The 22,411-nt window shown below is 39.3% G+C and overlaps 1 protein-coding gene across 2 annotated transcripts in view; it reads left to right on the forward strand.

The window, feature by feature from the left end:
- prkcea (protein kinase C, epsilon a) overlaps positions 1–22,411 on the forward strand; it is a 602,180-nt gene that overhangs the window by 572,389 nt on the left and 7,380 nt on the right. For both annotated transcript variants that reach the window (XM_073050688.1, XM_073050689.1), the window contains 2 exons: positions 2,256–2,444; positions 15,080–15,226. In XM_073050688.1, coding sequence (XP_072906789.1) covers positions 2,256–2,444; positions 15,080–15,226 — 336 coding nt within the window. The remainder of the gene's footprint in view (positions 1–2,255; positions 2,445–15,079; positions 15,227–22,411) is intronic.

Here is a 22,411-nt window from a genome sequence, read left to right on the forward strand (position 1 = left end):
CACCACTTCAAATTAGTTTGTCAGAATGGACACAATCACATTGAATGGCAGAGCAGGCACCACGGACTGGATGGCCTAACTCTTGCCTCTTATCTTTAGTTTAGGAGAAGCATCTTCTCCCAACAATTCAGTTTTTAAAAATGGCAGAACTAAAAATAAAATAGAAAAAGCAGGAAATATTCGGCAGACAACAACACACACAAAATGCTGGTGGAACACAGCAGGCCAGGCAGCATCTATAGGGAGAAGCGCTGTCGACGTTTCGGGCCGAGACCCTTCGTCAGGACTAACCGAAAGGAAAGATAGTAAGAGATTTGAAAGTAGTGGGGGGAGGGGGAAATGCAAAATGATAGGAGAAGACCGGAGGGGGTGGGATGAAGCTAAGAGCTGGAAAGGTGATTGGCGAAAGTGATACAGAGCTGGAGAAGGGAAAGGATCATGGGACGGGAGGCCTCAGGAGAAAGAAAGGGGGGGGGGAGCTCCAGAGGGAGATGGAGAACAGGCAAACAACTAAATATGTCAGGGATGGGGTAAGAAGGGGAGGAGGGGCATTAACGGAAGTAAAAATATTCGGCGGATCAGTCAGTCTCCATAAGTGAAGTAAGAGTCAATGATTAAGATCACTGATCTTTCATTGAGGCTGATGCTGGATCATTAACTTGAAATGTTGATAATGCTTCTCTCTCCACAGATGCCCCCTGATCTCCCAAGAACTGAATATAAAATTGCCCAGAAAATTTACATTGTCACCATATGCACTTTTTGAATAAATGTTTATTATTTATTTAATTCCCCAACTCCATTCACGAATTGAGTGTCAACGATCAGTTCTAAATATTAAACTTTAAACCACATTGTGTGTATGTTGATTTGTGTTCCTTTTTTTTAGCATCCTTTAGAAAGACTGAGGTCAGAATATGACATCAGCATCAAATGTTCATCCCATTACTTCGTCGTACTGAACGGTTATGAGCAACATTAAACTATAATTGAAAAAATTAAGTTGGTTTTGTTAAGCTGACTATTGGGTATTTTTTAATGGCTAAAAGTGGGGTCATTTATGGGTGTGGGTGAGTCACTGAAGTTAACTGAATCAGAAGCAATTTAATATCACCAACTTAACTCATGAAATTTGTCTTTATGGCAGCAGTATAATGCTATATACACACACACACACACACACACACACTCACACACTCACTCACTCACTCACTCACTCACTCACTCACTCACTCACTCACTCACTCACTCACTCACTCACTCACTCACTCACTCACTCACTCACTCACTCACTCACTCACTCACTGTCTGTCTGTCTGACTGTCCTAAGACTTGGATGTGTAATCCAGACTGATACTTTAGTGCAGTACTGAGGGAGTCTTGAAGGATCTGTCTGAAGGGAGAAATTTTTAACTGTCTTCTCATCTGGCATTTCAGAAGAATGTGGGAATTTTTATGGTATTATTCAATACCAGCGTACTGTTGTTTGTTGAACTGTCTGGATATCATTTATCTGAATATTTCATTGCTCTTTGTGTGTCCTGGCATTATCTGAATTGGCACCTAGACTGTGTTGGAGGTGGCCACTTAAAGGGCTTCCCAAGGTTTCAAAACAATCCTTAAGCACAAGTATATTAATCGGTTAAAAGAGAGAATAAATAGAGAAACTTAAATGCACATGGTAAATAACTATCAATGCATTAAGTTCAAACCATTTCAGTATAAATGTTTTTGAAGGAAGTAAAGGAAATAAGGCATTTGCAATATATGCATAACATTTCTTAATACAGTAGAGGTAAAATTCAGGTTCAGCAGAAATGGAAAGTGGTTTGGGGAATGTTGGCCTCCCAATGTACATCATCCTCTCCTACCCATCCATCTAACCTCCATCCACAACTCCATACCCCCAATTATCTACCCATTGAGTTTGGCAATGGGCTAATGGCAACTGATTTACTGCTACCTGTTTGGCATCTCTGCCTGATTGATTTAACAATCATGATTTAGAAATGTCCATATTAGTTCCTTTTGAAGACAGGTGAAATTTTGATTGAATCTATAAAGGACATAAACATTCTATTCATGTCTATCTGTAAAAACATCATCGGATATATTGAAGGCTTTAAATATAAAAGTTATGAATGAAGCAAGTATTTGAAAATAAACATTCTCAAAGTAATTGTGTAAAAGAAGTAACAAGTTGCTTCAACTCATTGCAGAACATTCAGTTGACATCTATTTGCCTTTCTGAACAGATCCTACAGGAACTAGAGTATGGCCCATCAGTGGACTGGTGGGCTTTGGGGGTCCTAATGTACGAGATGATGGCAGGACAACCACCTTTCGAGGCCGACAATGAAGATGACCTTTTTGAATCCATCTTGCATGATGATGTGCTATACCCAGTCTGGCTCAGTAAGGAAGCAGTCAGCATTCTGAAAGCGGTGGGTTCCCAACACCCTCTTATTGCCCTTCACCCTTCCCCCATGGAGACTGCTTTGAGTTAACTGTAATTAAAACTGAATTTATTAACTTCGAGTATTTTCCAGTGGGAGTTGAAACACAGTTCATAATGCCACAGATAGGACATCAGTGCTTGGGATAAATTACACAACTTGTGGGAAAGGACAGAATGTTTTGTGGTGTGTATATGTTTGTACTGGCTTATTTATATCATTGAGATTTTTTTTCTTGTGTGCCTTTACACAGCAATGAAGTGTGTCTTTCAAAACCTATCAACTGTCACAAACACTATCCATCTTCCTACCAGCTGGTGCTCCAAGCTTTCACATTTTGTTCAGCTGCATAAAGCATACTTTGTACTTGAGATTTATTCACAGGGGCTTATTCACCTGTGAACAGTAACTGCAAACCTCAATAATTTACTAATTTATTTCAGCCACTGGTCTTCATTATAATACTCAGTCTTTATTCCATGTCAAAACTGAGGTATAATAAGCACCTGAGGGAGAGCGACACCCAAGAGAAGAAAGAGATTGATGTAGATACAACAGAAGGAAACAGAAGCTAAAATGGCATTTAGTTCATAGATTTCAGAGCAATTTCAGTGAAATATGCAGCTATAGAAAAGATATCTTGGGATAATTTTCAAGTAAACAGAAATATATAACTATGTTGTGATTAAAACTGAAGTGTTCAAACTTCCTATCCAAAGCACGTTACATTAGCATGTAGATTCAGACAGTCACTAGGCAAGTGCGAAACATCTACCCAACTCAGGCAAGAACCCTGTCAAACTTTCCAAATGAGGGTCTCCATTGCAGAGTTGGTGTATCAGATGTTTCTCTTAGTAAAGTTTGATAATTAAGCAGAAGATAACCTCAAAGTGTAAGTGTAATTTTGTTTTCTTGTGTGATAGTATAGGTCTTAGTGGGCTAGGTTATAGATACTGTCCCCTTCCATATCCAGTAGATACTGTATCATCAGGACCACCATACAAGCTGTGTCTCACAAGTGGTATTTTGTATGAGGTAGAAATTGTACTTAGAAAGCAAGATCTGTCTCAAGGTGGTTGGGGGGGATAAAGAATTCATCATATCGTCTTTGGAGACATTTTAAAACATATATTAAAAAAATATTATCACAGGAATCCACTGTTGGTCTCCTAACATAAGGTTATAGTCTCTTAATGGGGCATGTCAATTAATTAGTCCAGGAGGTAATTTGAAGTAATTCTCAAGAAGAGGTGATAAATGTGTAGAAATAAGATTTGCTGTTAAAGAATGTATGATTGAACTAGCATCTCAATAGAAAATGGAAACCTCCATTTACATTTATATAAAAGTAATCTATAATATTGATTCTAAAGTTAACTTGCATTGTCCATTCATTTTATTTTGATAAACATTCCAATATATTTAGAGCTTTACACCCTGGTCAATGTCCTTCTTTCACTTTTCTATGTTTATATATATATTCTCTTCTTGCCACTTCATTCTTCTCACCTACCTATCACCCCCTCCCCCAGGGCCCCATCCACCCCTACCCTTTCTCCTACGGTCCACTCTCCTCTCCTGTCAGATTCCTTCCTCTCCAGCCCTTTACCATTCCTACCCATCTAGTTGCACCTATCAGCTAGCTTCCTTCCTCTTCCCGCCACCTTTTTATTCTGGCATCTCTCCCCTTCTTTTCCAGGTCCTGAAGACAGGTCTCTGCTTGAAACGTCAACTGTTTATCCATTTCCGTAGATGCTGCCTACCCTGCTGAGTTCCTCTGGCATTTTGTTTGTTATGCTTTAGATCTGCAGAATTTCTGTATTTATTCTTTGTTTTCTTTTTTGTTTTTTTTTTCTTCTTGCTCTTCTTATTCTCCTGTTGTCCAAGTGAAGAAGACATAAATCTTTGGTTTACTTATTTGATGACCGCCACGTGATGCTGAGCCTGACAGTATTAATAAAGCTTTCCCAAACTCACCTCTTAGCATTTTTCAGAAGTTCATCTGGTTTACTACAAAATCAAATGAACAATTTTGTTTCCCGTACAAACATAGACCTGAAAATACAACATTAAAAAATCATGAAATTCTTGTCTCACACTGGGCAATCATGGATTCTAAACACTTCCCTGTATCACATATTCAGGATTCATCCTCTGCAGCTTCTGTCCTGAAATACACAGCCAATGTTCTAACAAGTTACTGAAGAGTGATTGAAAGTAGGATTTTTTTTTTTTGGCTAATTTTTAACCCTCCGCTAATCAGAGGTACAAAGATCAATATATGAGCTCTCCCACAATCCTCTCTAAAATCAATTAGTGCCATACAGAGTGTACATTGATCTTTGGATCATCCTGATCCCTACAGTTCAGCAGCACATCAGGCAAAACACTTAACTACTAAAAATACATACTAAAAACTTCACCAGGCTTGACCCTATTCTCAGATGTTTGATTCCTTTAACAGCTGCTTCTGGAATATTTTTAAGCTTTATGGTGAAATTTCAGCTTAGTTATCAACGAGTTATTGCATTAGAAAGGAGGATGATGGCTCAGATTATGCCTCTGATTCATTATGCAAAACACTAAATTGGATGTTCTGTCTTAAAGTTTTAAGATTGTTGGTTGAGGGGAGAGCGACATCTGCAGAAAGTGTATTTTATCGGGTCTCAAACTAATTAGATAAAGAAACCCATTTGCCTGTGAAGATCAAATGTAGCAGATGAAAGTAGCTCTGTGTAATATACTTCAAGATATTCAGAAAAATCCAAGGAGATCACACTAGAATTGGCTTTTCCTGTGCTGAGCAATCACAATTTTTGTGTGTGTGACTATCAATTATACAGTGCTGAATGGAAACGTGTAAATTTAAAACCCTCCCCCAAAATCTGTTTTATGTTTTGCACGTCTTATTATGTGCATGTTTTTGGTTCTGTTTGGCAAAAATTACTTGCATATGGCACTTCTATAACTTTTAGCCTGATTTTTCATCTCTTTATAACAATTAATGTGCTTTTTCAGAAGACACGACCCTATTTTATGTAAGATAACATTGTGTCAATTTGGTGACTTAGCAAAAGTTCAATTAAAGTATCACACTGACAATCTGTTTGCTTTTATATGTAATTCTAAAAGTGAAATGAAATCATGGTTTGTGTGGATGCTGTACTTTTCACTTCAATGACACGTGATTATCATGGTGTTAATTGTCTGATTGAGACTGCTTTCAAAGCGATTTCTAAAGTCTTTATCAATCCTTTTTTTTCACCCTGAGAGAGTTTTCCTGGGAGCATTACTGGCTTTTATTGTAATCCTACAATTAACAAAGTATAAGTTAATATTACGCATGGTAGTTGCCACAGTAACTGCTGAGCGTCGAGTCCCTGTAGTTTTTTTGTTGTCTAGTTTCTTGTTGGTTGTATAGGTAAGGAACAGGAAAGACAATGGAATTAAGTGAGCGACTGGGGAGATTTATTTTTGTCCATTAGCAAGGGATTTGAGTTGGAAGGTTTCATTTCCTAACATTGTGTAACTTGACATTTGATCTTGAATTACAACACAGAGTTATCTATCCTATCCTTGAATAGTTTGGACTAAATTATAGTTAACTTACTTTGGAAATATTAAAATGTCTACCGTGCAGACTGGCACAAACCATAGTGTTTAAAGGTGTAGATAATGTTACCTATACTTTCAAATCTCATACACAAAGATGAATTGCTCACAATGAGCAATTTCCCTGTTTGCCAACTATGAGAAAATTTCCCAATTTCTCCAAATTCTTGTTTGCAGAATTGACATATGTGAGAGCAAGCAAAAACACTATGTGAGAAAGGAAAATCATTTTAAATTTTCACTTTTGAAATTCTATAATTTTATGTCTCAATTTTTGTGTGGCATTTTCAGCCGTTTTATCTGTTCCAGCTGGCTTCAGCCAGGTGCTCAGTGGCACCAAATGTTACCAGTGTTTCCTGTTGTTGACACAAGAACTCCTGTCTTCTTTCTGATCTTGTGTGTATTTTTTAAAATTCCACCAATGTAACTTTATATCTCTAACCATAAGACATGAGAGCAAGAATAGGCCAGTCGGCGCATAAAGTCGGATTCACTATGCGATTGTGGCTGATTTAAATTTCCTTTCCAGTCCCATGCTCCTACCTTCTCCCCATAACATTTGAATCCCATACTTAATAATCAAGAACCTATCAACTTCCACTTTAAATGTACTCAGTGACTTTGCCTCTGCAGCCAACTGTGGCAATGAATTCACAGATTCACCACCCCCGGCTAAAGAAATTCCTCTTCATCTGTCCTAAAGGGACGTCCTTGTATTATTCTGAAGCTGTGCCCTCTAGTCCAAGATTTTCCCACTGTTGGAAACATCCTCTTCACATCCCCTCTATATAGGGTTTTCCGTATATAATAAGTTTCAATGTGATTACGCCCACCTCCCCATTTTGCTAAGTTCCAGTGAGTACAGACTCAGAGCCATCAAATGCTACTCATGCATTAACCCATTTGTTTCCAGGATTATTCTCATAAACTCCTTTGGACCCTCCAATGCTAGCTTATCTTTCTGAGATATGGGGCCAAAAATTGCCCCTAATACTCTGGGTGTGGTCTAACCAATGTCTTAAATAAAGTCCTAATATTACATCTTTTTTTTATTCTACTCCTCTCAAAATTAATACTAACATTACATTTATCTTCCTCATTACTAATTCAATCTGCAAGTCAACCTTTGTGGAATCCAGCACCAGCTCTCCCAGTCCCTTTGTACTCTTTCTGCAGACAGATTTTGATCGTGCATAACTGCTCTTCACCATCAATCTAACCTAGGGTGAAACAATGGAAGTATCATCTATTTACTTATAAGGACTACATAGAAAATAATTTGGGAACAGCTCAACCAGTCTCCTGGTCAGTTGAAGTCTACACTTGGAAATTAGTCAGTATTCAGAAATAAGTATTAATAGTTATTGTTTGGTTTAGAAAATTCTATTTTGCTGTGAAAGTACACTTCTGATGTGAAAGACGTTGTACCAAGTGATATGATAGTGCAGGTGTTGATACGAGTTATAATAATCAGAATCAGATTTAGTATCGCCAGCATATGTTGTGAAATTTGTTAACATTATGTCAGCAATGTAGATAAATACATGATAAATAGATTAGAAAAAAATGAATTACAATAAATATATATCCATTAAATTGTAAAGTAGTGCAAGAAAAACAAGTAAAAAAGTAGTGAGATAGTGTTCATGGGTTCAATGTCCATTTAGAAATGAGATGGTAGAGGGCAAGAAGCTGTTCCTGATATTGTTGAGTGTGTGCTTCAGGCTTCTGTACCTCCTTCCCAGTGGTAACGATGAGAAGAGGGCATGTCCTAGGGGGTGGGGGTCCGTAATGTTGGACCACCTTCCTAAGGGATCACTCCTTGAAGATGTCTTGGATACTATGGAGACTAGTACCAATGATGGAGCTGACTAATCTTACAAGTTTCTGCAACATATTTTGATCTTGTGAAGTACTCCCACCCCCTTGCCCGATGGTAAGAGTGTGTCTGTAAAAGTTTTCAAGTGTTTCAGTTGGCAAACCAAATCTCCTCAAACTCCAATTGAAATACAGCCATTGTCTTGCCTTCTTATTAGCTGCATCAATATGTTGTGTGCAGGTTAGATCTTCAGCGATATTAACACCCAGGAACTTAAAATTGAACTTGAAATGGAGTATGATAGCAATGGACAGAGCACAACGATCTAAGCACTGATGTATAAATACAATCAGAATAAGGAAAACAATGAAAAATAAAACAATTAAAGGCCCACAGCATTCAAAACAAAGTAGGTGAATTGATGATACAGATAGAAATAAGAAGTAATGGTCTGAGAGCTATCTTAGGATGTCCAAGGTTGGGAAAGTGTTTATTCTCTGATATTTGACACCTTGAACGGATAACTTGAAAGAGAAATGACGCATAGTAGTACTCTTCATAAAGGAGATGAACAGTGAGTAACGATTGTATCTCAGAAGGTCAAGAAGAATCTGTTCAGATGGAAATAAGAAACCACAGGGGCGAGAAGTTCAAAGGTGAGAGTGATTTTTAGGCCCCTACGAGTAGCTACTCTAAAGAACAGGAACACACACAAAATGCTGGTGGAATGAAAAAGGACAGGCAGCATCTATAGGAAGAAGAACAGTCGACATTTCAGGCCAAGACCTTTCATCACGACTAACTGAAAGAAAAGATAGTAAGAGATTTGAAAGTAGGATGGGAAGGGGGAAATATGAAATGATAGGAGAAGACAGGAAGGGGTGGAGCTGGAAAGTTGATTGGCAAAAGGGATACACAGCTGGAGAAGGGAAAGGATCATGGGATGGGAGGCCTAGGGAGAAAGAAAAGGGGAGGGGAGCACCAGAGGGAGATGGAGAACAGGCAAGGAGTGATTGTGAGAGGGGCAGAGATAGAAAAAAAAGGGAGAGAAAAAAAAGAGAGAAAAGCTGGGGGGGGGGGGAGTAACAAACAAACAAACAAACAAACAAATAAATAAATAAATAAATAAATAAGGGATGAGGTAAGAAGGGGAGGAGGGGCATTAATGGAAGTTAGAAAAGTCAATGTTCACGCCATCAGGTTGGAGGCTGCCCAGATGGTATATAAGGTGCTGTTCCTCCAACCTGAGTGTGGCTTCATCTTGGCCTTAGAGGAGGCCATGGATAGACATATCAGAATGGGAATGGGACGTGGAATTAAAATGTGTGGCCACTGGGAGATTCTGCTTTCTCTGCCTACACTAAAGAACAGGATATGTATTGAACAATAACGTGAAGGAGTCACTGCCATTATTATGGACAGTTTTAATCTTCATGTAGATTGAACATAGCGAATTGACAAAGGGATTTTGAATGATGACTTCAGATGCTGTTTGCAGGCAGTTCTGTAGATCAGAACCTAATAGAACTAAACAGGGATCTGGTCATCAGACAGGAATAATCAATGATTTCATGGTGAAGAATCCTCTAAGGAAAAGTGATAATGACATGATAGAATTTCACATTCAGTTTGACAGTGAGCTCAAACTAATGTTTTAACTTTAAAAGCATTTTCAAAGGTATGTCGGTAGAATTAGCTAAAGTGGACGGGAAACATCAATTACAAGGGAAAATGATAGTTAAGCAGTGGCTGACATATAGGGAGATATTTCATAATACTTCACACAGATATGTTCTGAAGGACCATCTATCTGTGGCTGATGGTGGGCCAGAAGATTAATATAAATCTTAGAAACCACCAAAGGATAACTAAAACTGGTGAGAAAATAGATTGAGGGTAGTCAACAAAAAAGTAGAAAATCATGGTAAGAGCCTTTATGTTTATAAAAAGATGATAGAATAACAAAAATAACTGCTGGACTCTTAGGAGAAAAGATTGGAGAGTTAAAAATGGCAAAAATGGAAACAACAGATTGTGAAAAATATGTTACTTCTGTCTTCAGGATCTTAACAGTAGTAGGAAATGAGGGGTTAAAAGGAAGGGAGAACTTTAAAAAATAAAAAAAATAGAAAGAGGGAGAGGGAGAGAGGCTGACTGATTGACTATAGGCCAAAGGAGAGGTTACTGACTGTAAGGAGTTTGTAATTTCTCCCAGTGATCATACAGGTTTCCTCCAGGTGCGTTTGTTTCCTCCCACCTTCCAAAGATGTATGGGTTAGTAGGTTAATTGGTCAGATGAGTGTAATTTGGCAGCACAGGCTTGTTGAACACGACAGGCCTGTTACCATGCTGTGTCTCTAAATAAAGTGAAAATAAATTAGTTCAGACAGTAAACAAAAAACTGACAGGTGGAGTATAATGTGGGGAATGTTATGTTCTCTAAAATAAATAAATGAATAAATAAAAAAGAATATTATTGAAATGAAGAGAGACCAGCCAATGCTGCTGTAGGAAGGTTCAGGATGTCATCACACACAAAACACAGAAAATGCAAATACAGAAATAACTAGGAAAGCAAATGGAACGTTGGTCTTGTTTTGCAAAGTGAATTCTGAAAAGAAGAGAAGTCTTGTAGTCATACAGAGCTTTGACGATACGATTAAAACAGAAAATGCTGGGAATACTCAGCAGATCAAGCCAAAAGTAACAAAGTCAGTGTTTCAAATCAAAGACCATTAGTCTGATATCACCTACATTTGATTTTAAATCTTATGCTGTTTATATTTTTAATTGTATAAACTGCCCTTGATGTGTGCATTTTATTGCTGTATACATTTTCCATGGAAAATACAGCAAAACTTAGAACCATTTGGAAGAGTCAATCAATGGTTAAATAAGGAAATGCTGCATTTCTGAGTTAAATGTAGTGACATTCTAAAATATTTACTGAAAAACGTTTTTAACTAAATGAGTGACCTGAGCCACGCCTTAGGTTATATGTTAAATTCTGAGTATGTTTATTGTGGCATAAGTCCATTATTTGAGTTTAAAAATTGTTTTTAAGACCATATTATAGTAAATCACTGTAATACTCCAACTATTTAGAGAACAAATTCAACCATAATAAACTATTACATGTATAAATGTTTTGGTCTTAGGCCAACAAGAAGACTGCAGGAGTAAGTAACAGGAAAATGTGGGCAGGTTAGCAGATTAGCAATGCAGGACATACTATAATGAGAGTTGTTCCAGGCAGAGAATGCATTGAAGAACCTTGAAATCTGTAACACCCAAGGTAGTAAAATTCTTATCAGGATGGCAAATAGAAAGCTAGTTATACAGAAGTACAGCTCCTTAAGGGTAAGAATCCACAATTAGCAATAGACCATAAAAATTGCAAATGGAATAGAGAGTGCTAACTTTAACTCTGGATAAATCTTGGGTATGTGGGCAGCAATGTGAACAATATTCTTCCTGCTCTAAAATTGAGGCCCAGTAAAACTGGGCCCAGTACTACCAGATAGCTTTGCGTATTCCTGAGCTTGGCAGTAGATGAAAACACCCAAAGTAAAATCACTAAGATTGGTGGCCTCTTGATGATACCATTTAAGTACTATGATCAACTGCTAAGGTGATTCCACGGAAAAGATTTGAGTTGCGGAGAGGGTCCTCAATGTTAGGTGGTGGGGAGCTCTATGATTTTGCAAGGATGTATAAGCTGCTGGCTTAGGCCTCCTCAGCCACTATATCCACTTCCTGATGTCATCAACTGGAAAGAAAGTCATTGCGGAGTCTGTTCAAACTGTCCAGGGAGATTGCAGGCAAACCACAAAGGGCAGTACCTGGTGTGGGCAGGTATCTTCCCTGCCAGTTAAATGTGCCTAGAGCTTAGAGAAGTAAAGTGGTCAGTTCTAACAACCCATCTGCCTGGCTTCAGCCAGAGTATAGATGGGAGCCCAGTCAAGTAGTTTCTCTGTCCTGGATGGTATTGAACTTCTTGAGAGTTGTGTGAGCTACACTTATCCAAAGAAGTGGGCTGGAACCCATTGTGCTCCTGACTTATGCCTGTGGGTGGTGGAAAATTTGGAAAATCAGGAAGCAGTCACTTGCTGAAGAATATGCAGCCTCGGATTTGCTTGGTATTTAAGAGATGACGTGTAAGCAAATTGGATATCAAAATTAGCACTTCATGTCATATCAGAATTGGTGAAAATTAATGGATAAGTAATTATTTGGAGATCATGGTTAATGGCTAGGTTTTGGTGTTCAGATTCCAGAAAATGGATGAATTAAAGAGATATTGTTTACAAAATATGAGTCTTTTCTAATTTCTCCCAGGGACCAACTTTTATTCTCCTCTTCTGATACACCATGGTTGTCAGCAGTTCTCCGATGTCAAGTTCAATTGTCATTCAACCATTCACGGGAATATAGCCAAACAAAAAAGACTTTGCTCTGGGTCCAAGCTGCAATACACAGTACCAACAGTCGCACACAGCTCATGTAGCATATATAATGATGAGAGCAGAAAAACACACAAAATAACACAGAGAAAATAATATACAAAAATAGTAATAATGTAACAACTTTTCCTGAGTCCCATGCCCTGTAGGTTGGTTGTCCTGGAACCACATTTCAGCAAGAACAAACTACAGCAGTTCCTCATTTCGCAAAGTTCAACCACGGGTGAACACAATCCAAATTTATCTTCCCTGCAGTGAACACAAGAGGGCAGCACTGATGGGAGGACCACACCCCCAAACCAGTAGAGAATCCAAATGTACAAAACCAGCTCTGGTGTCTCCTTCACCAGCGACAGCAACAGGCGATCCCACCAAGGCTTGAGAGCCTTATCTGCACAAAACAGAAGCAACACAGCTCCCCTGCTATCAGTCCCACTAATGATCTAGTGGATTGGACTCGCAGTAATCTGCATTACCAACGTCCAACAGGGTCTTCCAATCACAAGAAAAATGCCCACGCTAGTTATTTCCTGCATTGTGTCCAGCAACTCGCTATTGGGGTAGACATGACGTACTTGATGTCCTTAATATCCAACAGTGTCTTGTGATTGTAAAAAAGACAAAGAGCGAACAATTGCACCTTTGTTTGGACCAAGAGAGGCTGCTGTATCAGAACATGCTGATGACGTAGCCAGTCTTCATTTGTGAAAGTGGAAGAAATAATGATATAATATATGAGTTTGGTCCTATCTTCACCCAACACTCATGCCCATACATGTTTCAAAAGAGTTACTGAGTAAAGGTCATTTGAGAAAATGTTTGGTTTCTTCAACCACTCTCTGTGGAGCAGTTACTAGGTGACCAATAACAACTCCCAAAGAAGATTGGAGTAGCATTTCTTCATTGCCTGGTCGGTAATTTTTAATTGAGTTTTACAATGGTGGCTTTATTTTTATTGAAATTTTTTCAAAGGCATAAAATTCAGGCAGTTCAAAGAGGGACAAATTGTCTGCTTCCATCGGATTCTGCCTAAGCGAACAAAATAAAATTCTGTTACGAAAGCAAAATAGAACAATTGTGTCTTGACTCCTGCAGGCCTGTGCGACAACCTGTAGAACGTTGGGCTTCCAGGTTTCTCAAGAGCCCGTATTTATTAATGGTTGTCTTAACTAGTCATTAAGCTCTTGTGTTTTCTGTTTAATCTTGACAAGTTTATTGTGACTGACATGGGTTTTCCGTCTTTTATGATAATTTACAGCGGATACCCGATTAGCACGCATCACGAGGTCTTTGTGTTGAAAATGTTTTGTCACGCAGTGTCACTCGCTCATGCCAGCAATGTTTTGTTGGTATTCATATGCATAAACTCATGTTTCCGTCCCTGCATGGGAGTCCGTCATTCCTCCATGCCTGTCTTCAGATGTTGCCAGCGCGCACAGTGACAAGTTGCTAGAAACTGAGTGTAAGAACAGTAATTGTTGGAAACAGGCTGTGTTTGTTGAGGCAAAAATAAAATTAATGTTTCATGTTGTTGATCTTACATCAGATGATAAAAATCAGCCTAAGTTTTATTTTACCACCAAGATGTTGCAGAACACAGAAAAAGTTCCTGTACCTAGAATTTTATTGTGTTCTCTTGATCATTGAAAGTCAGGATTCTACCAGTGTGCAATTAAAGGTAATTACTTTTCTTAGTCATTAAACTGGCCTAAGATTTGCTGTTTTTTTAGCCTTGTAGCCTCTAAAATTGAGATCAGAGTCCAAGTTTTATAACCAGTCTCCTTCTCCAAAGGTAATTCAAGGGTTTTCATAAAGTCACACATTATATCACATGAAGACAGCCTTTTTGGTCATTTGATCTTGCCATCCCTTGGAATGTAAGACCTACAGTTTTCCCATTACAGCATCAGGTTATTTCCTAAATGAGTCAATTGTCTTAGTTTTAACTGTGCTTCCTGCCAATCCATTCCAAATGTTAGCCACCCTCTATGTAAAGAAATACTTCCTGGCATCTGCCCTTTGAAGAATTTCTAGGAGCCAGACATTAGAAGACTTGGAAACTCATATCCACGTTTTCAGGAACCCATGCAATTGTCAGACTGAACGCCAATCATATGTTCCTTTGAACATTTTCAATAACTCTTTTACAGACTACATTATGTTGGTCTTTGCGTCACAATGAATGTCCTGAATAATTACATTGTATACAGACTATATTTTTGGCCACATGTTTAAAATAAAGCTAACAAAATCCTAACCAATTCAAGACAGACAATATGATTTTAATCAAGGCTGATGTGCCCAAAGCCCAATTTTCAAATCTTTTAAGATATAATTAGATCTGCTTCTTACAAACATACTTTTCCCAGTAGCCTTGTTAATAAACTGATGAATTAAGAAGCTACATCACTATAATTACCTCCAAAGTATTCATGAAATGTGACTAATGTGCTAATTTGAAAATCCTTTTCATTCTTGCTGGCTCCCTAACATTTCAAATCTCATAAAGCTATTTTACTGTCTTATCCCAACTTTTGTCTTTTACAGTTTTGAAAAATAAATTTGAATAATTTCTGTCCTATTGTTTTCTCCCAAATGACTGACAGTTGCATTGTTCGTTATGGCTCTATTATGCTGTTATATATCAGGAAATATTACATGTTTGATTTCATTTTCTATGAAATGACATACAAATCCAATATTTTACATCTTGTCTTTCTCTGTTTTAGTTCATGACTAAGAGCCCAAATAAACGTCTGGGTTGCGTGACATCTCAAGGTGGGGAGGAGGCAATTAAACAACACCCATTTTTTAAGGAGATTGACTGGGTGCTACTGGAACAGAAGAAAATCAAACCCCCTTTTAAACCAAGGATAGTAAGTACATTGCAGTTCATTACCACTTAAAGCAATACATAGCACTGATTAAAGGTATTTCAGAATAATTGAGAAAAACATTAAAAATGTGGGTGCACGAGCTTATTAACCATGCTTTTTAAGGCTATAATGGAGAATATTATTTGCCTGTCTTTTTACTGGTAAATGTTGGCTTCAAAACAAATATTATTGTATCAAGTTTCTTAAAACTTTAAAGTTTATATGTCAAATTTAGTATTTCATATCGACTGTATCCTAGGTCTCACGTGAACAAATATTCTCCTATTTGCAGCAATATACAAAGTAGTCGGAGGAACCCAATGGGTCATGAACAATTAGATTTCCCACAGTGGGAAATAAACAATTAATGTTTTGATTCAAGACCCTTTATCTGCAGCCTCAACCTGGAACATGGACTGTCCATCTTCCTCTGTAGGTGCTGCCTAACCTGCTGAGTTCCTCCAGATCTCTAGATCTCTAGTGTTACTCTAGATTCCAGTCTCTGCAGGGTCTTGTGCTTCTGTCTTCATCAATTTCTAATGGTAGAGATAGAGATGACAAGCAATAGAAGATTTATGAGCAGTTTTAAGTTTTGTAAAGGTCTTTTTGTGCCACACCTAACACTTTTGATCGTGTACCTAGTATAACTGACCAATATGTGATATGTGGGACTGGATCAAAGTGACTGACTGGTTAATCTTACCTCTCTATACAGAGAGATATAGCATTTGCCTGGTCTCATCTCCAGAGTGGTAGCAGTTGAACCAATACAGTTTGCCTGTTCTCCTGTGTTTTCTATATTTTGGTCAGTGTCAAGAAATACATCATATCTAGTCACAGAGCTCCATTCAACCTTTTGTCCCCCACAGAATTTGACCTCATAATCATTTAATTCTGAACTACTTTCTATTCCAAATAAGAAATAAAAAGACTAAAGCTCAGTCATTGGATTGGCCTTCTGAGACGAATTTTCAGGAATTTTAGGGAAAGGTCATTCCAGTACAATGACAGTGTAACACAGGACATTGCTTGTAACTTCCAATTAGCATCAAGCTTTAGCCTTACTCTACCAATGGAATATCCATTGGGAAATCACAAAAGAATTTGGGGTTTTTGCCTGCTGGCTTATGTAGCAGCAAAAATGTGGAATGTTCTTTTCAAGAATCACTGGTTAAGCTACAGTATGTGATTTAAAGTGTAAACAAGGAACAAAGAATGCAACTCGTTTCCAGATTTAAAGATAAAATACATATTGAATCAAAGTGGCATTAAAGGCATTTTGAAGGGTCAGTGCAAATCCATTTGGGTGTGAGCCTTTGCTACAAAATTCAGCAGAGTCCAGGACTGCAGGAACTACTGATGGTATGTTGCACACTTAATATGCAGTTTAGGTTCTGATCTTGGGGGGTGAGGGGGTGTTCAGGACAGTGGAAATGCAGCCCCGACCTGAACAGAGCTAGAGCTGGAAGTGACTAGGGGATTAGTATGAATAGAGTTGGAAATTGGAGGCGTTGAGGCTGAAAATTGGAACCTCTACAAAAGGAAAGGGGCTGGCTAGGGATCGGAGCCTTTGGTAGGAAATAGTTGAAGTAGATTATTTGACAATTAGAATCTGGAGGTGGGTAGTATACCTGATGACTGGAGCCCTTTTGAAAGGCTGTGAGTCGAGAGGAAGATTGGGAGATTGTGCTGCGAGGGTGGTAGAATATCAGTGTTTCCCCATGATAGCAGATACCTTAGAAAAATGCGACATAATTTCCCCCCAGGTAATGTTCCTCACTCATTGAAAGGAGATTGGAATAATCCCATAACATATCAGGCACACAAGGCTGAGTTGCACCTGGAAGTAACTGGTCAGATTTTCCTGAACCAGAAATATCACAATTATATTTCCAATTTGGATGTAATAAGCAAATCCAAAGAGAAATGTGGTATGCATTTGAATTTTGGCCACTTCTTTTTACGTTCATTCATAGTAAGTTCATTTAGGCAGTATTTATTCTGATCTCTAATTGCTTCTCAAGTGATTAACTTGCTGAAACCTCACTGAAGGCAATTTTCAATAGATTTTAATAGGTACATTTAAAGTCAGAGGAATGTATACAATATACATCCTGAAATTCTTTTTCTTCGCAAACATCCATGAAAACAGAGGAGTACCCCAAAGAATGAATGACAGTGAAATGTTAGAACCCCAAAGCCCCCCCAACTCCCCCTCCTACACATAAGCAGCAGCAAAACAACGACCCCTACCAGCAAAAAAGCATCGGCACCCCCCACTGAGCACTCAAGCATGCAGCAAAGCATCAATAAAGACACAGACTCGCAGTACTCCAAAGACTACTTGTTTACCCGGTAATTCAACATACCACAGTGTGTGTCTGTGTGTCTCTCTCTCCCTCTCTCTCGCTTCTCTCTCTCTCTCTCTCTCTCTCTCTCTCTCTCTCTCTCTCTCTCTCTCGCTCTCGCTCTCGCTCTCGCTCTCGCTCTCGCTCTCGCTCTCGCTCTCTCTCTCTCTCCCTCTCCTCCCCAATAAGGGGAAAAGAGGTGTCCCCATTTCACAGCAAGAGGAGAGACATAACAAAGCAACTTGCTGATTTATGATGTTAAAACCTGTTGCGTCACTTTTTCCAAGCTCTGTGCTCAAAGAACTCAGGTCTCTGGGCACACAGCCCCCAGCCAGCTCACTGCTTGCAATCTTCCATCTCCCACGACACATTAGGTGGCAGTACTGTCCTTGAATCCACCCACCTCCAGAGCTACAAAAATCCTGCACCCTGAAGGCGTTCTAGACTTCCGGGCTGCATCCTTGGCATATTGAAAAGCAGCTGGTCATGAGGCCCCGAGAGTGTGTCACATTTCTGCAAAGAACCAAAGTCAGCGTATAACTCCAGGTCAGGGTCTTCAAAAGAACCTTGAAAGGGACAAAAAGAGATATCAAAGAGAAATAGAGCTATTCCCGAAGATGCAAGCAAAGGAGTTGCCGTTGGGTGCCATCATCTTTTAAGGTCCACCTTTTAAGAATTAATCAAATTTTACTATTACAAAAGATGTCCTTTCATTCAAGATTTTATTGCATTGATGGAATTTACATTTCCCAACTGCCTTGGTGGGATCAGAAATTCTGTCTCTAGATCAGCAGTTCAATCCTCTGGCAGCTAGTCCAGCAGGCCTCTCCTTCACAAGTTGTAGCCAGTACAATCTTCTATGCAGTGGTGTGCTGGGGCAATGGCATCAATACAGGTGGTGCCAACAGGCTCAGTAAACTGTTAAAAAGGCTGTCCCTGTTATATGAGTCAAACTGGACACACTGGAAGCTGTTGTAGAACAAAGGACCCTACGGAAACTCCTGGCAATTCTGGACAATGATTCTCACCCTCTGCATGCCACCTTGGATAAACAGAGGACCACTTTTAGTAATAGACTAAGACAAATGTGCTGCTCCAAAGAGTGCTATATGAAGTCATTCTTACCCTTGGCCATTAGGCTCTATAATGAGTCAACCTATAGCCAGAGAAGTGATGACCCCCTCCTGTTCGACTGACTGAGGTAACTTATTTTTTATTCTTATTTCTCTCCTAATATTTGTGTATGGGTGCACTTGTAATGCTACTGTGAAACTGCGTTCCTTTGGAATCAATAAATTATCTATCTATCTTTCATAGAAACATAGAAATCTACAGCACATTACAGGCCCGTCGGCCTAAAATATTGTGCCAACCTTGTAGCCTATGCTAGAAGCTATCTAGAATTTCCCTGCTCATAGCCCTCTATTTTTCTAAGCTCCATGTACCTATCTAAGAGCCTCTTAAAAGACCCTGTTGTATCCACCTCTACCACTTTTGCTGGCAGTGCATTCCACACACCCACCACTCTCTGTGTGATATTCCCTTTGTACCTACTTCCAAATACCTTAAGCTATGTCCCCTCGTGTTAGCCATTTTAGCCCTGGGAAAAAGCCTCTGGCTATCCACACAATCAATATTGTATGTGAGAAAGCAGAAATCGATAAAATTTGTAAAATATTAGTTCAACAAGCCGAATAGCCTTCAGCTCCTCCTCTACAAAATTTTGGCACGAAGTTCAAATTCCCATTCATCTAGTAGCCCTATTTTTTGCTCTTTTTAAAACATTTGCAGTTAATCACAGTTCTACCCTCACCCTTTTCATGTTCCCTTATGGTTTCTCACAACTTTGTAAACTGCTTCCAGACAGGCACACTAATTCTGGTCTTTTGCTCATCTCCAAACTTAAATCTGCCAAGTTTCTTAAATTCAGGATAGCCCCCCGTAAACCTTTTTGTTCCTTTTCTATTTTAAAATGCTTTATCAGTTTGATACAAAGGATTGTGATACAACATTCAGTGTAACTGGAAAATTACAGAATGGACTGTTGAACTTCATGAGGTTTTTGTGTAGCAACTTTGTATTCAGTGAGGTAAAATAATCAATAATCAATTTAATGGTGTTAAATTTGTAGGAGATGAAAGGAATGATGCTTAATTAAATGGTTAACTTTTTGGAAGTCATGGTCAGATGCAGAAACTAAAATTACAGGAATTGTGGAGCTGCAATAACATGCACTTACAGTATATCTGTGCTCGTGTTACTTGCTATAATACTGTAAATCAGTCTGGTCATAACACATTTCATCAAAACAAAATTGTGAGGTCCAGAAGGCTTTGCCTCTGTGAAAAATTGAAACACAGTAGGAGAACTCCTGTTGTGAATTTCAATTGTAGGTGTTAGGTAAAATGAAACATTGGGAAAGGTTACCAAGCAATCTTATATATCCTGTGTAAAATTTGATTGAAGAGTTCTTGTCAAGATTATGAGAAATTGGGTAAAATGCTGCATGCTTCAAAACAGGAAAGAATTTAGCTGCTACTTTTTATTACAGTGCAAGTTTTCTAAATTAAAATATGCTTTATAATAATTCTATTAAATCCATTAAAATAGTGGTGAAAATAAGTATAGTTACTACACTGGGGCATAATTATTTCAGAATTTTTAACAATTGCCTGCTCTTTATTTGCACTCTGTGAATAAGAATCAATTATTTCCAGAGTGGAATGCATTGCAATCATTTCCGGATCAGACTATACCCCTCTGGAAGTTTGATTAGGCACTTTGTCATTGTATGACGTGCATTCGAAAATTCTGAGTTTACAGCAGAAATTCTCTTCAGAGTGAAAGAGGATTAGAGGCGTACAAGATGATAAGAGGCATAGATCAAGTGGAGAGCCGGAGACTGTTACCCAGGGTGGAAATGGCTAACACGAGGGGGCATAATTTTAAAGTGATTGGAGAACAGTATAGAGCGGATAACAGAGTTCATTATTTTCCACAGAAATGCTGGGTACATGGAACACACTGCCAGGAGGAGTAGTAGAGGCAGATATACAGAAATATTCAAGAGACTCATTGATAGATGTATGGATCTTAGAAAAGTGGAGGACTACGTAGGAGGGAAGAGTTAGATTGTTCCTAGAGTAGGTTAAAAGATTGGCACAACATTGTGGGCCAAAAGGCCTCTATTGTGTTCCAATGGTTTACGTTCTGTGTAAACAAGGATGTTGCCGGGACTTGAGAAACTGAGTTATAGAGAAAGATTGAATAGGTTAGGACTTTATTCCCTGGAGCATAGAAGAATGAGGGGAGATTTGATAGAGGTGTATAAAATTATGATGGGTATAGATAGAGTGAATGCAAGCAGGCTTTTTCCAATGAGGCTAGGGGAGAAAAAAACCAGAGGACATGGGTTAAGGGTGAAAAGGGAAAAGTTTAAAGGGAACATTAGGGGGAGCTTCTTCACACAGAGAGTGGTGGGAGTGTGGAATGAGCTGCCAATTGAAGTGGTGAATGCAGGCTCACTTTTAACATTTAAGAAAAACTTGGACAGGTACATGGATGAGAGGGGTATGGAGGGTCCAGGTGCAAATCAGTGGGACTGGGCAGAAAAATGGTTCGGCATAGCCAAGAAGGGCCAAAAGACCTGTTTCTGTGCTGTAATGTTCTATGGTTCTTAATGTTCTAAACTAGTTAATTTTGTTTCTAAACATAATGGTAATTTGGTCGTCATGATTCCAACAGGTGCCTTTAAGGTTGCTTACATTGCACCAATATCATTTAAATGGTCAGTCTCACCTCCAAGAGTTCAATCTTCTGTAGTTATCTGCGAAACAGTCTTTTTTATATATACAAAATAACTTAATTATAAATTCAGTGCAATATATACAAAACAGCGACTAACACAATTACTTCACTACAAATAGATAATACACATTAAACTAAAATGTTTCCATCTCTGACTATGATGGCAATAACCCCCTGCAGAGCCCAACAGTCCCGGAATGCCTCTATGGTCGCCGTGGACTGCACGTGTTCCTTCTCAATATTTACCCGGCCATGAGCGTACCCCCTAAACATTGCTAAGCAGTCTACCCGGGCAGATCCTCCCGCCACCCGTTTCCAAGACCCACGGATGGCTGATTTCACCAGCCCCAGGAGCAAGTTGACAAGGACATCCTCATCCCTCCATGCCCCCTCCTTACTGGATAACCGTATATCAATAGGTTGGGGCTAATATGCAACCAGAAGGTAAAAAGCAGCCCACGCAGATACTTTAAAAAGGGGCTGCGGAATCACCCACTCCATGTACATGTGGAACACTGTCTCCTCCAGCCCGCAGAAGTGACATGAGGAGGGGAGATCCATGTACAAACTTGAGAACTTATTGCAGGGCACGACTCTATGCAGCAGCCTCCACCCCAGATCCCCCAGGTGCATGGGAAGAACTCCTTCATAAAGGGACTTCCAGGTGGAAAGACCGACCGCCATGGCATGTCAGGATGGTGGACAAGGGCAAGGAAGTGGAGGGTGTAGAGCAGCAGCCCATACAGATACCTCCTACTTGCATCCCTGAATGGGATTGTGGGTGTCGAGGAGAGACGGCTCAAGTTGTGTGGACTCGGCTCTCGGATAAGATTGCGGGGCCTGGGCTGACAAGCAGCTCAGCCTGAGTCGGTCCACACACCTGAGCCGCACCGACATCCATTGAGGTAGGGCAAGGGTCTGCCAGGACTCCGAATTCTGCCAGATGAGGGGATTCCCGGCCTGAGGCAATCATGTTCCAGACTCTCAATAGGTCCTGACAGAAGCTGGACAGACTCCGCAAAGCAGCATG

The sequence above is a fragment of the Hemitrygon akajei genome, chromosome 7, assembly GCF_048418815.1.
Source record: "Hemitrygon akajei chromosome 7, sHemAka1.3, whole genome shotgun sequence".
Taxonomy (NCBI): domain Eukaryota; kingdom Metazoa; phylum Chordata; class Chondrichthyes; order Myliobatiformes; family Dasyatidae; genus Hemitrygon; species Hemitrygon akajei.